General features: G+C 35.9%; 1 protein-coding gene across 1 annotated transcript in view; it reads right to left on the minus strand.

Moving 5' to 3' along the window:
* Positions 1-15,319, minus strand: part of LOC149529867 (uncharacterized) — a 354,140-nt gene that overhangs the window by 172,466 nt on the left and 166,355 nt on the right. Inside the window, exon 7 of the mRNA XM_089809266.1 lies at positions 1,065-1,151. Within this exon, the coding sequence (XP_089665392.1) occupies positions 1,065-1,151 (87 nt within the window). The remainder of the gene's footprint in view (positions 1-1,064; positions 1,152-15,319) is intronic.

The raw sequence follows: 15,319 nt of genomic DNA on the forward strand, positions 1-15,319 counted from the left end.
ACGAGGGGCTACGTCCTCACACTGGCTGAAAGCTGAAGCTTCTGAAAACTCTCACAAGAGAGAACTAGAAAATCTAAATAGTAAATCAAGCATACTTCTCAATGAGTCTTTCCCCTTTTTAACACAAAATTGAGACCCTTCGACTTCCCTCTAGCCATCGTCTTATTCCTCCTTGTCCTCATGTGACCACATGGAATATTAATTTGTCCTTTAATAATAAATCTCCAACATATTTAATATTGCAAAGTCAATTCTTCTTAATAATTCTAATGTCCCCAAAGAAAGGGACATTACACATATCTAGGATGGATTGGATCCAATCCTATAAGTCTAGGATAGTGAATCGATAAAATAATTATTAAGGGATGAACCTATAAACTAGACTTCCAAGTAATGTAGGCTTTGAGTTCTAAAGCAAAAATTTATAGAACTTGAGCTTGGAGAGAACACATAGAAAGTTTTGAACATAACAGTTTTTTCAAGTTTATTGCTAGGTGAGGTAAATCAGAAAACTAGATCACCAACAAATTCCCTTTATAAATACCTCAAAGAATAGACATAAAGAAGTATAGCTGATGGATCATAGAATGTGATGTAAAACATTGATGCAAAATAAGCACACACAAACCATAATATGAATTAGTTCAGATTGTGGAAAATTGATATAATGAATAAAGGAACATATCAGTAACAAAACGTAGCATAGCAATCAAGAAAAGTACTTGAAAATACCAAAAGTGATGATGGGTTCCTTTTCAAAAAAACTCTTGATCAACTTATTAGATTACTAAGTCTTGTGTTTTGTTATGTCAATTATAGTTTATACCATATCTTTACTCATTAGACACACAGATATAGAGTCCACAAACACCTATATTTATCAAAGAGATTTGGACATGATTATTCTTTGTATGAACAAAAACTTAACTGATTCACACAAAAAAGAAAAGTCAAAATATAGAATGATAAATTACTTGATAACGATGCATAACACATAAAAAATGACTTTATGAAACAAGTGACATGATTTTCACATTTGTAAGAAAATTGAGAGCTGAATCTACCTGTGATATAATGGACCCAACACCAACAACTAACAAAATTTGTGCAAATTGATTTTTGTCGAAGCCAAATGTTGCCTTCAAGTAATACTGAAGAAATTATGTTAGATGTCAAATACAATAAAAGCTAATTTATCAAAGCTATCTCACAAAGGAAAAGGCATTTTTTCTATGTAACAAACAGATCAGACTACAATTATGTATTTGCATGTCTTCCATTACATCATGCATTAGAATATACCACTGAAATTAACTGAAAAAAAAGGTTCTAAATTCTAATAACAAACAATTTATATCTTGTATAAAATCGGCATTATGACAATGTAGTAAGAATCAGCTTCAACACAGACTCAAGGACATTAAATATTCCATGGAATTAGAAAACCTTAGATATTGGTCCTAAAAGCTGCAATTGGGGCTGTGCCCATATGGAATTTAATATTATGTTGAGTTTCAAGCTAAACTTAAAGACATTGTCCAAAGCAGTCTTAAGTCTCAAAACAAAGTTTCGAAACCACAGATTTAATCAAGCCTTAGGCAAAGGGGAGCACCTAGAAAAATGACAATATCACAATTATTTAAGTGTGCAACTAGCAATGAAGTGCACAGCTATACAAAGAAATCAAAAGTGCAAGTTCAAAGTCCACTCCGCAATGTATTTTGGTGTGTAGAAGAAAAGTAGATCCCCATTAAAGGGATTAAAAATGACAAAGGTCTTCAAGGATTCCCAAAGGGTTAACAATGACCAGAGGGAAAGTCATCTAGAGTTGTATATCATGATGTCTTCTTTTAGCTATCACATATTTTTATAAAAATATCATAGTTTAAGTCTATACTATTTTAGTGATCTCTAATTTGAGGAGCTCATATTGTTCTTAGCCTCCTACTATTTTTAGTAATTTTTATTTGTAACATGAAGTCGACTATTTTTATATCACTTATTTTTAGATCGCATGTATAGTGTTCCCTTTTTGAGACATTGAAAATCAATTAAATAATTTAAAAAATAAGTTGTCGAAATATAATGACGACTTAATTTAACTATTTAATATTAAAGTGACTTTTAATGTCAACCAGAATTATCAAATAAAAGTCTCTTCATTTCAAATTAAAGAAAGAAAGAAATGGAATGCTAAGAGACCAGTAGATGGAGTGGTAGGAGTTTTCTAAACAATGCTATAGGGTCCATTTGGTTCCTGGAAGATGACAGGAATTGGCTTTTTCAAAATCTGGATTTGACAATTTTTGCGTTTGTTTCAAAATTGGCAAAATGGAATTAGCATATCAGACATCCAATTTTGCCTCAAAACCGAGTTTTCCAACTTCCTACTAGCAAGTAGGAATTGAAAATTAAAACCTAGTTATGTTTTTTAAGGAGTGTAAAAACAAAGATTGGACTAGTTTTTGAAATTTCCCTTCAACTCCAAGCTTACGCATAAAAATGTGTCTTCACACGCATCTTCCGAGTGAAACAAAAGGTTGAAGTAAAATCCCAAAAATCGGAATGAAGATTTACAAAACCTTGATTTGGCTAAACCAAGGTTTGTAGAAATCCTGGTTTTTTAAATTCCACGAACCAAGCGGACCCTAAAAGAACAACGATAGAATTATTCAAAGCATGTTCAGTTGTTATTTTGAATTGATAAATTTGTCTAATGCATTTGCATTGGTTAGATTTCTAGAGATGAAAAACTTCAGGAATTTGTCAGAGGAGCTAGACAAAAACCTGGTTCTTATGAGAGTGGTAGATTCATGGTGGAATTTGCACCTGGGCTAAACTGTGAAGTCTATGTTCGAAGGCAAAATTATAAGGTTGAATTGTTCCAAAAAGATTGTCTAGAAATATTATTTTCTGAATATTATATTGCAATGGCTAAAATACGGCTATGCATTCTAAATATTAAATTTATATGCATATATTTGGCGCTGGCAATAGTTACTAATGTTTGTGAATGCTTGGAATTAAATATTTTGAGCCGAATTGACACATGGTTTGTGAGTTCTATTTGAATAATATTTCCATGAGTATTTTAGCTTGTCGTGGATGAATATGGTGGTGTTTAAAGGACAAAATTGTTTGGAGTAACATATTTCTGTGGGACCTGATAAATTCTTATTCCTAATTGCTGTTACAATATTTGGGCTGAATACTTATGAAACCTGTGAATGTTTATAGACAGGTCAATTAATAAATAATATTGACACAAAATGTTATATGTAGTGCGTCAAATTCCCAACTGGACTCTATTTTGGAATGATAACAACTCATTAAATATATCTATAGTTGGCACTATATTATAAGAGGGAGGTATTTGATTAAATTTAGGCACTGATTAAATCCTTCTCAAGCTTAATTTCTGCAGAGTATATTTAAGTTCGTATTAATATTCCTGAGTATTGTCATGAAACCTTGAGACTATTTTTTTGTTGCCAAATATAGTGAGATTATAGTTTATTCTTATATTTGACAAAACCTATTCAAAGTTTGTCGTGGAAAGAAAACTGATTGTCGTGGATTCTTTAATTTGTGAAAATTCATGAATAGTCAATAGCATTGAAACACTGAAGAGATTTTAATATTTGATTAGATGGTATCAATGGAAAATAGCTTCTGAATAATGGGATACATAATCTATATTCTCTTACAGAAGTAAATATCAGGTTGGTATGGTACGGCTAAGCAGAAGAGTCTATAATGAGTAATCTACCTCCTATGTAATGTTCCCCATTTTTTAGACCCTCAATAGAGTTCTTAGCTTTTCATTCTCCAAAGGCTAAGTGGAGAAATAAGGAGATAAATTAAATTAAAGTCAATAAATAAATAAATCTAAAGGTGATTTTATATTTAATTAATTTAATTTTCTAGAAGCACAACTAATTATTGTATTGGAAAGCGGGAAGCTTCTAGCGAGTGCATTTTCTAGAAGCACAACTAATTATTGTATTGAAAAGGGGAAACTTCTAGAGAGTGCAATTATATAATATTTTATTCCCTTCTAGAAGGGTGAAGGAAAAGAATAAATAGAGGCGGGAGCTTCATTGTTAGGCATCCGATTATTGTCAACTGCATTTGATATAAACTTGGGAGAAGAAACTAAAGGTTTCTTATTTCATTTATCCATTGGAGAGCGTCAATTCTTCTGTGTTGCAACCATTTGAGTTGGTGACATATTCACTCAATTTGGCATTCAAGAGAGCTTCATTCTAGAGTTCTATTTGTGCTTAAGTTCAGGAATAACCGAAGGGTTTGAAGAGTATTGAAGGACTATCGAGTGCAGACCTGAAGATTCGTCTTTGGCATCCATTAGTAATCATTTTGTCCTTGCTTCTATAGTATGCATGAACAATGCCGCACTACAATACCCCCTCTATAGTATTAATACTTGATTCTGATTGCAACTTTCATCTCCATCCTTGGACATCACTTTTATCATGTTCCTCTTACACTATTAGTAGTTAGCATTATAATCTTAGACATATAATTTTGCTATTGTAAATGATAACTCATAATCCGATTTGGCATTGTTGTAGTCATTATTGCAAGCCCATTTGTCTTGACAAATTCATAGCAACATTGTACATGGAAACGAATTCAATAAATGAGATATATGTTACATAACATTTGTTTGATGAAATGTCCATCTAATAGCATATGATCAGCATAATAGTTGTATGCCAATTGTTTGTCAAAATCTCAGTTGGCTATAGGTATGCATTCCATATCTAGTTTCCATGTATATGCATTGAAAATACTAAAAAGAACTGCACTTGCATGTTAGTTCATTGTAAGAGGTATTGTAATATCATTTGCGAACATTCTGAATTTCTTAGCATCATTCAAACTATATCAAACAATTTGAAACACAAAAAAATCAGAAAAGAGAAAGGCAATATACAAGTGCTTGACAATATTCCTTGAGCTAAAATTAGTCAATTTGGGTAAGGGATATTACATTGTTATCAGAGCTTGCTTGCAAAGTGTTTGACGAAATGTCAAACAACTGAATTGGAGAAGAATTTGATGTTTGATGAAGTTATAACTAGTTGGAATTATGACATTGGTATCAGAGAGGTTTCATGTCATCCTATGGGATAGGAAATTTATATTATTGACAGATTTGTTGTTGCATTTGGAGTGACCGGCACTCTAGCATTTTCTAGCCATGCACAGACATAGGACGACTAGCAGTTCTAGAAGTTAATGGAGTAATGAGGAAGTTAGCGTGAAGATGAATGCTTTGCAGGAGGGTACAAAGAAACTTGAGCTTCATCAACAGAGATTGACAGAGAGCTTGTTAGATCCAAAGACAATTGAAAGGGCAGCAAGGTATATGGTTTCCGCCTTTAGAAGGCCGACATTGAGCTTGCAGGAAAGGAAGCTTGAGTTTTCCCCAACAGGAGTCCCTGATGTAGATGTACCTATATTTAGTATGGCACTTGCTAGTCCTATCTGCAATGTTGCCGATGGACTTGGCGACACCGAGCTTCAGCAGGTTACGGTTCCTAGAGCAGTTGTTAGAGTTAGTGCAAAGATAATTGATGCAGTTATTATCATTGATACATTCGGTTCTCTCGAGGACAGGATTATTATTGGAGATTTATATGTGAGATCCCATGATGTTGCTATAATGCAGGAGGCAGTTGCTTCCTCAAGTGGGACAGACGCACGCATAGAGTCAATTGTAATGTTGGTGATGTGGGTGTTCTAGCGGAGTCAGTGGACGTGGGTTTATGCTCTAGTATTACTAATTTGCAGCCTGGCATTGAGTCATGTGTACAAAGTCAGGAGTCTGCAGTTGAGGCTTTGTCAAGAGATGTAGATGCAGATAGTATGGACACATTTGATGATGCTACGAGATGTATTGGGTATGACATACCTTGTCAGATATTGGGTGACGACTCTGAGGAGGTTTTGGATGAGTCCCAGGATCGATGCTTACAAGATCTTACTATTGAGGTGGAATTTGAGACATGCAAGAAGATTGATATGGCAAGGGCTTCCATTTCTTTAGACGAATTGTTGGTTGAGGTACATGGCAATTGTATGTTGGATGCAAAATTTTGCGAGCAAGATAGCACCCATATGAGCGATCTTGTCATGGAGAGTTCTGATTCAGTTTCCTATCTCGATGCAGTTAGTGAGACAAAGAGATTGCATAGGAGTCAGGGATTACAGAAGCATCATGCAACTTGTCAACTGAAGGTGAGTGATAGTAACATTTCTTTAGCTCTTGAGTATTATGATGCTATCCGTTAGATCTTAGCTACATATGGCTGGGGTGCTCTTATGTTTGATGAGCATGGTGATAGTACTCTTTCTCTAGCAGAGGTTCATGCGCTTCGAGAGGCTGGTAGGATCTTGAGGCATAGTTACTCTCAGTTAAGTTGTTAATAGGGGTTACCTTCTGAAGTGGGGTAGCACCTGCTATGAAATGTTGTTAGGGAAAGAGGAGGAGGTGGCTGAGCTCACTCGGGAGCTTTACGTAACTATAGACTCTGTTCAGTATACTCAGTTGGCTCTTCAGGAGTCACAGTCACAGTTGGCTACAATTACCGTGGAGTTAGAATGGGTATAGTCGACACCAGCCACTGACCCTGTTCAAGTAAATATTGTGGTTGGTGGTGAGTTTTCTTCTACGGTTGAGGATGAGGGACAAGATGATGTGGCAAACACATTCATCCAAGATATGAGTATAATATGTACAAAGGAGGTGAGAGCATCAGTAGAGATGAGCTCTCATGGTGATTCGCTTCCTTCTACTGGAAGAAAATCTATTTCCTTTTTTCATACAGTTGGTAGCATTGGACAGTTGGCATTGTCTTGATACAGTTACCGTGGAGTTAGAACAGGTATAGTTGACACCAGCCCCTGACCCTGTTCAGGTAAATATTGTAGTTGGTGGTGAGTTTTCTTCTACGGTTGAGGATGTGGGACAAGATGATGTGGCAAACACATTCATCCAAGATATGAGTATAGTATGTATAGCATCTGTGGAGATGAGCTCTCATGGTGATTTGCTTCCTTCTACTGGAAGTAAATCTCTTTTTTTTTTCATACAGTTGGTAGCATTGGACAATTGGCATTGTCACATTTTCAGAGAGATCAGTTGTGGATTGTCGAGGAGCAAATTGATGCTTCCACATATAATTTCTACTATACTAAGTCATTCATAGGGTATTTTCTTGAGAGCTCGAATTTGCGGGAGGTTTCATATAGTATATCTGAGGGTACTCTCATTCAGGGCTCTCGTGCTATACGATGTTAGGTGAGGAATATTGTAGAGAACTTGGCTACAATATATCCCAATAGGGATTTTGTGGTTGGGTTTGCTAAGAGGGTTGCACAAGATCCTGCCCAACCAATAGTTCAGAGTCAAAGATTGGAGCCATTTTTTGATTCCCAGTTTGATGATGATGAGCACTTGACAAAGATTGGGAGTTTTTATCGACATTACACTGTGAGAAGTGCTTGTCACTTTTCTTTTGACCCGCAGCTAGAGGACTTGGTTTTCAGTGTTATGGATGGTGAGAGAAGGTTTGATATTCATTATACCCGTAGAGGGCATACTTCTCCGCCAAGGGTTGAAGATTCTGAGATACAAGGTATTGTGAAACAGTTGGATGTGCTAGTGAATCAGATGAATCAAAATCACAAACAGATGACCCAACTAATTTTGAATCCAAGATTTGAGCAGAGCATATTAAGGTTTTTTCGAAGAGCGAAATGTGATGACACAGTTGCAGCTTCATATTTGCGACACATTTTTTATGAGATATTACATGAGTTGGGGGAATTGAGGTGGAAGGTGATGAGAATTCATATCCGGTTAAGTCAGATGATGCATTTGTTGGCATGAGTTCCCCGGATCATGTATTTGATGGCGATGCAGCAATAGTGGGAGTAGGAGCATGCGAGCATACTATCATATCAGCAACCACTTCTATGTCGGTTGAACCATCCAATGAGGAGTTTAGCAATATGCATGCAATTGTTGATGTGTGTTTTGATGATGGCGCACATGTTGATGATTATAAGTTTTCATCAACTGCAAATTCAATTTAGTTTTTTAATGCGGCAGTTAGTGTCGTTCTTGTGTCCATATATTTTGATGTGGCTACCCCTATTGTTGATATAGTTGGCATGAGTGCATATGGTTTGCCTGTAGCTACATCTTTTTCAACGTATGTTCGTGATGATCAAGATTCCTGTCCAATATATATTATGTGGGTCGATACAGGGAAGAAGAGGTTTCATAGATCTTCTACGGAGTTGTCTTCTAGTGACATTCTAAATTCTACATCATCAGCACAAGTTTTGGGTGCTAGATTGCAAGACATGTGGTTGGTCTTGATGATGCTGGTTTGCAGTTGGTTTGGTATCCACAAGGATGTCACATACTACTTTATTTGGGATCCAAGTGGAGGTTGGAGTTCATTGTGTTGCTGGTTTGCTTGAGGACAAGCAATTTCAAGGAGGGCGGACTGTAATGTTCTCCATCTTTTAGACCCTTAATGGAGTTCTTAGCTTTTCGTTCTCCAAAGGCTAAGTGGAGAAATAAGGAGATAAATTAAATTAAAGCCAATAAATAAATAAATCTAAAGGTGACTTTATATTCAATTTTCTAGAAGCACAACTAATTATTGTATTGGGAAGGGGGAAGCTTCTAGAGAGTGCATTTTCTAAAAGCACAACTAATTATTGTATTGAAAGGGGGAAGCTTCTAGAGAGTGCAATTAAATAATATTTTATTTCCTTCTAAAGGGTGAAGGAAAAGAATAAACAGAGCCAAGAGCTTCATTGTTAGGCATTCAATTATTGTCAATTGCATTTGATATAAACTTGGAAGAAGAAACTAAGGGTTTCTAATTTCAGTTAGCCATTGGAGAGCGTCAATTCTTCTGTGTTGCAACCAATTGAGGTGGTGACATATCCACTAAATTTGGTATTCAGGAGAGCTTCATTCTGGAGTTCTATTTGTGCTTAACTTAAGGAATAACTAAAGGGTTTGTTTGAAGAGTATTGAAGGACAATCGAGTGCAGACCTAAAGATTCATCTTTGGCATCCATTAGTAATCATTTTTCCTTGCTGCTATAGTACGCGTGGACAATGCCGCGCTACAATATTTATGCTTGATTCTGATTGCAACTTTCATCTCCATCCTTGGGCATCACTTTTATCAGGTTCCTCTTGCAACTATTAGTTAGCATTGTAATCTTAGGCATTTAATTTTGTTGTTGTAAGTGATAAATCAGAATCAGATTTGGCATTGTTGTAGACATTATTGTAAGCCCATTTGTCTTGGCAAATTCATAGTAACATTGTACATGGAAATGAATTTAATAAATGAGATATATGTTGCATACCATTTATTTGACGAAATGCCCATCTAATAGCATATATGATCAGCATAATATTTGTATGCCAATTGTTTGCCAAAATGTCAGTTGGTCGTAGGTATGCATTCCATATCTAGTTTCCATGTATATGCATTGAAAATACTAAAAAGAACTGCCCTTGCATGTTAGTTCATTGTAAGAGGTATTGTAATATCATTTGCGAACATTCTAAATTTCTTAGCATCATTCAAACTATATCAAACAATCTGAAACACAAAAAATTTAGAAAAGAGAAAGGCAGCATACAAGTGCTTGACAATATTCCTTGAGCTAAAATCAGTTAGTTTGAGCAAAGGATATTACATTGGTACCAGAGCTTGCTTGCAAGGTGTTTGACGAAATGTCAAACAACTGAATTAGAGAAGAATTTGATGTTTGATGAAGTTATCACCAATTGGGGTTATTACATCCTAACAGGAAGAAATGATTTTACCATATGTAATTGTGAGCATTCCAAGTTTTGTTTGACATTGATAACTGTTTCTCAGTGCTGCATAACAAAATAGTGCCAAAAAGAAGAAATAACACGGACCAAGAATGTATGGTGGGGCGAATTGCTCAATATCTTTTATTATATGCAAGCCAATTTACAATAACAACAATAGGATGCTATGTTTAAAAACACAAATCGCCCCCAAGTGTATGACCATGCCAAGGTAGGCTTGACAGATCTTATTATAATAATATAAAGAAAGAGCCCCTGGCTGGAATCCAAAGTTTACAAAGCAATGCAACAATGTGGCTAAGTGCCAAGGTTGTTTTCTAGAAATGGTAGCCAATTCCTTGTTTGCACTTTGTTGCTCCCCGCTACTCCACTGTGCCGATAATGTCCAAATGAATGCGCAAGGCCTCTTTAAATAGAGATAGCCTCAGGCAAGTACCCAGATCTAGCCATTGTCAAATAGGGCTGGTCCCAAATGAAGCACCTCCTTAATCAATGCAAGTATACACATTACATTAATCAAGAATACATAACGGATACCCAAGTCAGCTCCAAAGAACAATCTCCAAGGTAACATAAGTTACACCACTCTGTGAAGCACAATACCAAATCCGATGCTACAAGGTGGGAACCCCACCATGGGACCCAAATTACCCTTGTGCTAAAATCATGTAGGTCAACCTTATATCTTGGCGCCCAGTAAAATCCGAAGACCCAATTAGCCCATATGAACAAGAAACATACCAAGTTTGTGCCCCAACAAGGTTAAATGACCTAGCCTAGTCGACGCAAAGTGTAGACCCCTTACATCCTCCTCCACTAAACTAATGGCAATGCCCTCAATGTGGAATGTCCCCTTTTTGGGACATTAGAAAAATTAAAGGACACATTTATATGATATTAAAATTGAACATGAAAGTGTGAACTCACACTATAAATGGTCAATTTAATATTCAAAGTGGGCTAAAGATGACAAGGAGAGATAAGACGAAAAGCCAGGAGAGGAGTCGAAGAGTCGTAATTGTGAGGATAAAAGCAATGAGACTCTTTCATTTGATATGCTTGATTTATGATTCAGATTTTAGTTTCTCTCTTGCGAGAGTTATTCAGAAAGCTTCAGCTTTTAGCCAGTGTAAAGAAGTAGCTCCTCGTGCCGGCAGATAGTGGACATAAACCCATTGTCCATGGAGACGTCACTTCAGGTGTCTCGTATGCGCTTATAGGTTCTTCTCTTAGTCTTCCAATCGTTTTGTAAAACTATGTTTAAGATTGGATTTTGAATGTTTGTTATTGTATTGCTATTGTATAATGCAATAACATGTTTTGACGAATTTTATGAGAGTCTTCTGATTTTATACTATTGGTTTGTAATGCATTTTCACATGCTTGAATCCTGAGTGTCATTTTCAGAAAGAACGGTTTAATATCTATTGGAAAATTGATTGGTTTCTTTTGTTGCTTCGTAGTATATTTGCCTATGTTTAAGTATTGATTATATGTTGAGAAAGAGAAATCGGGTCAATATCTGTTTGGGATATTTCAGTGGTATCAAAGTCATGTATTCTGCTAGCCTGTGTAGTTATTGGAAATCGATAGTAAATCCTTATAAAAATTTATTGGAGGCAAATTTTGAAGATACTCATTGACAAGAGTTTATCAGACGTTGAAGTACGAGTGTTATTGACCCCTAGCAATAATGGAAAGATAATATTATTATTTGTAAAGGTGGAAAATATGCATATTTTATTTTTCTTAAAGCGGGTCCCAATTTATATGAAAGGAATTTTAGTCCCGAAGGGTTCAAGTTAAAATATTGTGGTTGCAGAAATACATCTAAGTTTGTTACGCTATTCATCTTTTAAAGACAATAGTGTCGAGAAATTAATGGCCAAATTAAGAGTTGCCAAGTGAAATACAATGTAACGCTATAGTCAAAGTTGGGCATTCAATCAAGCCATATTCTAGTTGGGAAAGGAGTATTCATGAGGAGAAAATATTCACTATATTCGCCGTCATGAAGATATTGTCTTTTGCATCAAGCAAACTAGAATTTTTCTAAGTCTTAATCGACAGGAGAGTTGGAGAGCCCATCCTTTGTATTGTTCGAGCCTCTCACAACGTCAGAATTCTTGCAATAGGTGTAACACAGATATGCAAGCAGAAGACCACAATATAGTGTTACGTGGGAGTCTGAAGCAATCAGTTAGCGCCATTCTCAACAGACAGTAAAATTCTGCACGGTTGTTCCTACAGATTAGAACTTGTCGGAGGGTAATGAGGGTGAGACCCAACACAATGTCACCACAAAGATAGTGAGTGACTCACAATGAAATAATAGGGTCCTCTCACGGTAGCAGCGAGGATTTCATCTCTTCAACTAGCAACAACCGCTTATAGCCCATGAAGAATGTCATCTTATTTTAAGACCTAAAATATAAATGGTGCAAAGCAAATATAAAGTAAAAGAAGCATGATAATTATATTCAGGGTGACTACATGTTTCCAAAAACGAGGGATTAATTTAAACATTGAAAGTTTTAATATCCAATCGGAAATTTATTGGGCCCCATCGAGCAAGCTATTATTCGATTATTGAATGTCTGACTTAAATATTTCCCAAAAGAAGGCCCTCTAATGAAGTGATTTTGTTCCATAGTCAGAAAACTAAGCAGATTTTGAAGCTATCAAATTGTTTTACATGAAATACATGGCAGTATCAAATTATTGACTACAGACACTTGAGTTGGATATGAGTGCAAAGTAACCTATTGGTTCCTGGCAGAAGATGTTACTCACTAGATTCAACTCTCATTTCAAACCAAGTAGACGGGTGTTGAGCTTCAGTCAAACTAAAACACACAAAGTGAGAACTGTGTGGACCACCATTATTGCTGATAAATTACGTCCACGTATTAGGATTGTGGGAATAGAAATCTTAAGAGCAACGTGGAGGGTGGTGTAAAGACACTAGATGCAAAGATTAGCAGAAGAATACGGTGAAAGTATTCAATCTTACATAATTTTCAAAACTAGAAGATGCTCTCTGAGTGGCTCAAGTTGTAAGAATTGAAAAGGCATCTAATTGGTTTAGTGGTTGTGTGGGCAGGACCTCTACTAAGATAGTCTACTATCTTCGGTATTGAGAGAACACCCTAGATAGTTAATAGACATGGCCGAGCATGTAGAAGGTGGTCAACTTAGTCTTAAAAAAGTCAAGATTTCAAAATTTGAAGACAATGTTACAAAATATTGTAACTGTATGAGATTCCCTATTCTTACAGTTGAGCGTTTGTCATTTGAGGAGTTTTTCAATCGCAACTTTATGGTTCAAGCAAGGCGTATTGGTGGTCTTGAGAATGTCTTCACAAGACCAAGAGAGAGTCCAGTTATAGAAAGTGTTGAGGGTCCACAAGATGATTGTTGTGATATCTCTTTCAATTCTGAATTAAATTTTCTGATTCCTTAACCTGAGAATTTCGTCAAACATTTTGCACACAAGGGATATATTGCATATCTAAATTTTGATTGCTTTCTAAATGCCAAACTTTACTAAATATGCTTGCAAAGAACTCCAAAACATCTAACAATGAAGATGCAAATGTTTTTGTATAACACTGATTACAAATAGGAAAATATGCATTTACATCAATAAGACATTAGGGCAACAAATTCTGATATAAAACTATGATATAAATCAAATTGCAACAAATTTAAAAAACCCTACCAATGCCCTAAATATCTACTCTCAAACAATGCAAAATGTAGTAGATAAAAACCTGGAATTGCTCCAAATATCTGAATTTTAGTATAGCAAATCACTATAGCGATGGCACTATAGCAGTGTCACTGTAGCAGCAGTACTGTAGCAGCATTAATGTAGCAAAGTTACTATAGCAGCGTTAGTGTAGCAACGATACTGTAGCAATATCCAACTTATTCCTTACTCCACAAATTTGGCACAATGAAAAAATTGATTTGTCTTCTCCAATAGCTACAACCTTTCGGAAGATATTTCACCACCTCAGTTATGCAAATCAATGAGAGTGTCTGTTCCCAACAATCAATGTAGCAACTATAGAAACCCTTGACTCCACAAGTTATCGGGAAGAGTAGATTGCAACACATTCGATGCTCAACAATGAGGCTGCCCTCCCTATTTATTCTTTTCCTCCAATAGATGGACCTCCTTCTAGAAAAAATAAAATAATATTTAATTCCTCCTTTTGGAAGATTCTTTTAATTTATTTATTTAACTTTAGTCACTTTTAATTAAATCACTTAAATATAAAGTTACCTTTTCATTTTAAATTGATTTAATGACTTTATAAGAAATTAATTTAATCAATTTCTCCTTATTTCCCCACTTAGCCTTTGGAGAATGTAAAGACTAAGAACTCCACTGAGATGCTAAAAACATGGGGACATTATAGTCCGCCCTCCCTAAAATTGTTTGTCCTCAAGCAATGTCAACTCTGGATGCTGCAAAATTTCCTCACCTTCCCAAGTAGCATCCTCAACTGGAAAGTCCTTCCATTTGATCAAATATTCCCTGATAACTTGTCTCTTCACCTGTTTCTCCCTAATATCCAATATAGACTCAGGTACCAGAATCAACTTACCCTCATCATCAAAGGGTGGTAGAATTTTGAAAGGAACCACATAATGTCCTAACGCCTTCTCAAGGCGTGACAAATGAAAAACATTATGGACCTTACTATCAACTAGTAACTTCAACTCATAAGCTACCTCACCCACATGCCTAATGATTCTGAAGGGTCAATAGTATCATGGCTTCAACTTCCTTGCACTATTCTTCTTTAGTGTAGACTGTCTATAAGGTTGTAGCACCAAGTACACCATGTCTCCTACCTCGAACGAACGTTCAAGTCTTTTCTAATCTGCATATTGCTTCTGTTAATTTTGTACTCCTTGAATATTCTCCTTGAAAGCCCTCATAATATCTTGATTTTCTTGCAGCAAAGCTCTAGCACTAGGCACTCTACTATCAATCATCAACAAATCAAGAAAGTTGGGTGCCTCATAACCATACTAGACCATAAACGGTGTCATCTGAACAGAAAGATGGTAGATAGTACTATAGCAATACTCACAAAGACATATCCACTTAACCCATCCCTTTTTCTGCCCTGCAATGTAGTTCCTAAGATATCCCTTCTTGGTTAGATCAGAAACTGGTGTTGCATGTCATGAACATCCATTAACAAATCTGCAGTAAAAACCACATGACCCCAAAATTCCTCTAAATTGTATGAAACTCTCAGGTGTTAGCCACTCAATGATTGCCTTGACCTTATCTAGATCCATACATACTCCTTGTGTGTTAATGATGTGTTCTGAGTACAAAAGCTCTCTAGAGCCTAACTCACACTTGAATTCATTGGCATGCAAGGTCTCTTT

The sequence above is a fragment of the Cupressus sempervirens genome, chromosome 11 (genome assembly GCF_028749045.1).
Source record: "Cupressus sempervirens isolate cs-2001-9-10 chromosome 11, ASM2874904v1, whole genome shotgun sequence".
In the NCBI taxonomy this organism is placed as follows: Eukaryota; Viridiplantae; Streptophyta; class Pinopsida; order Cupressales; family Cupressaceae; genus Cupressus; species Cupressus sempervirens.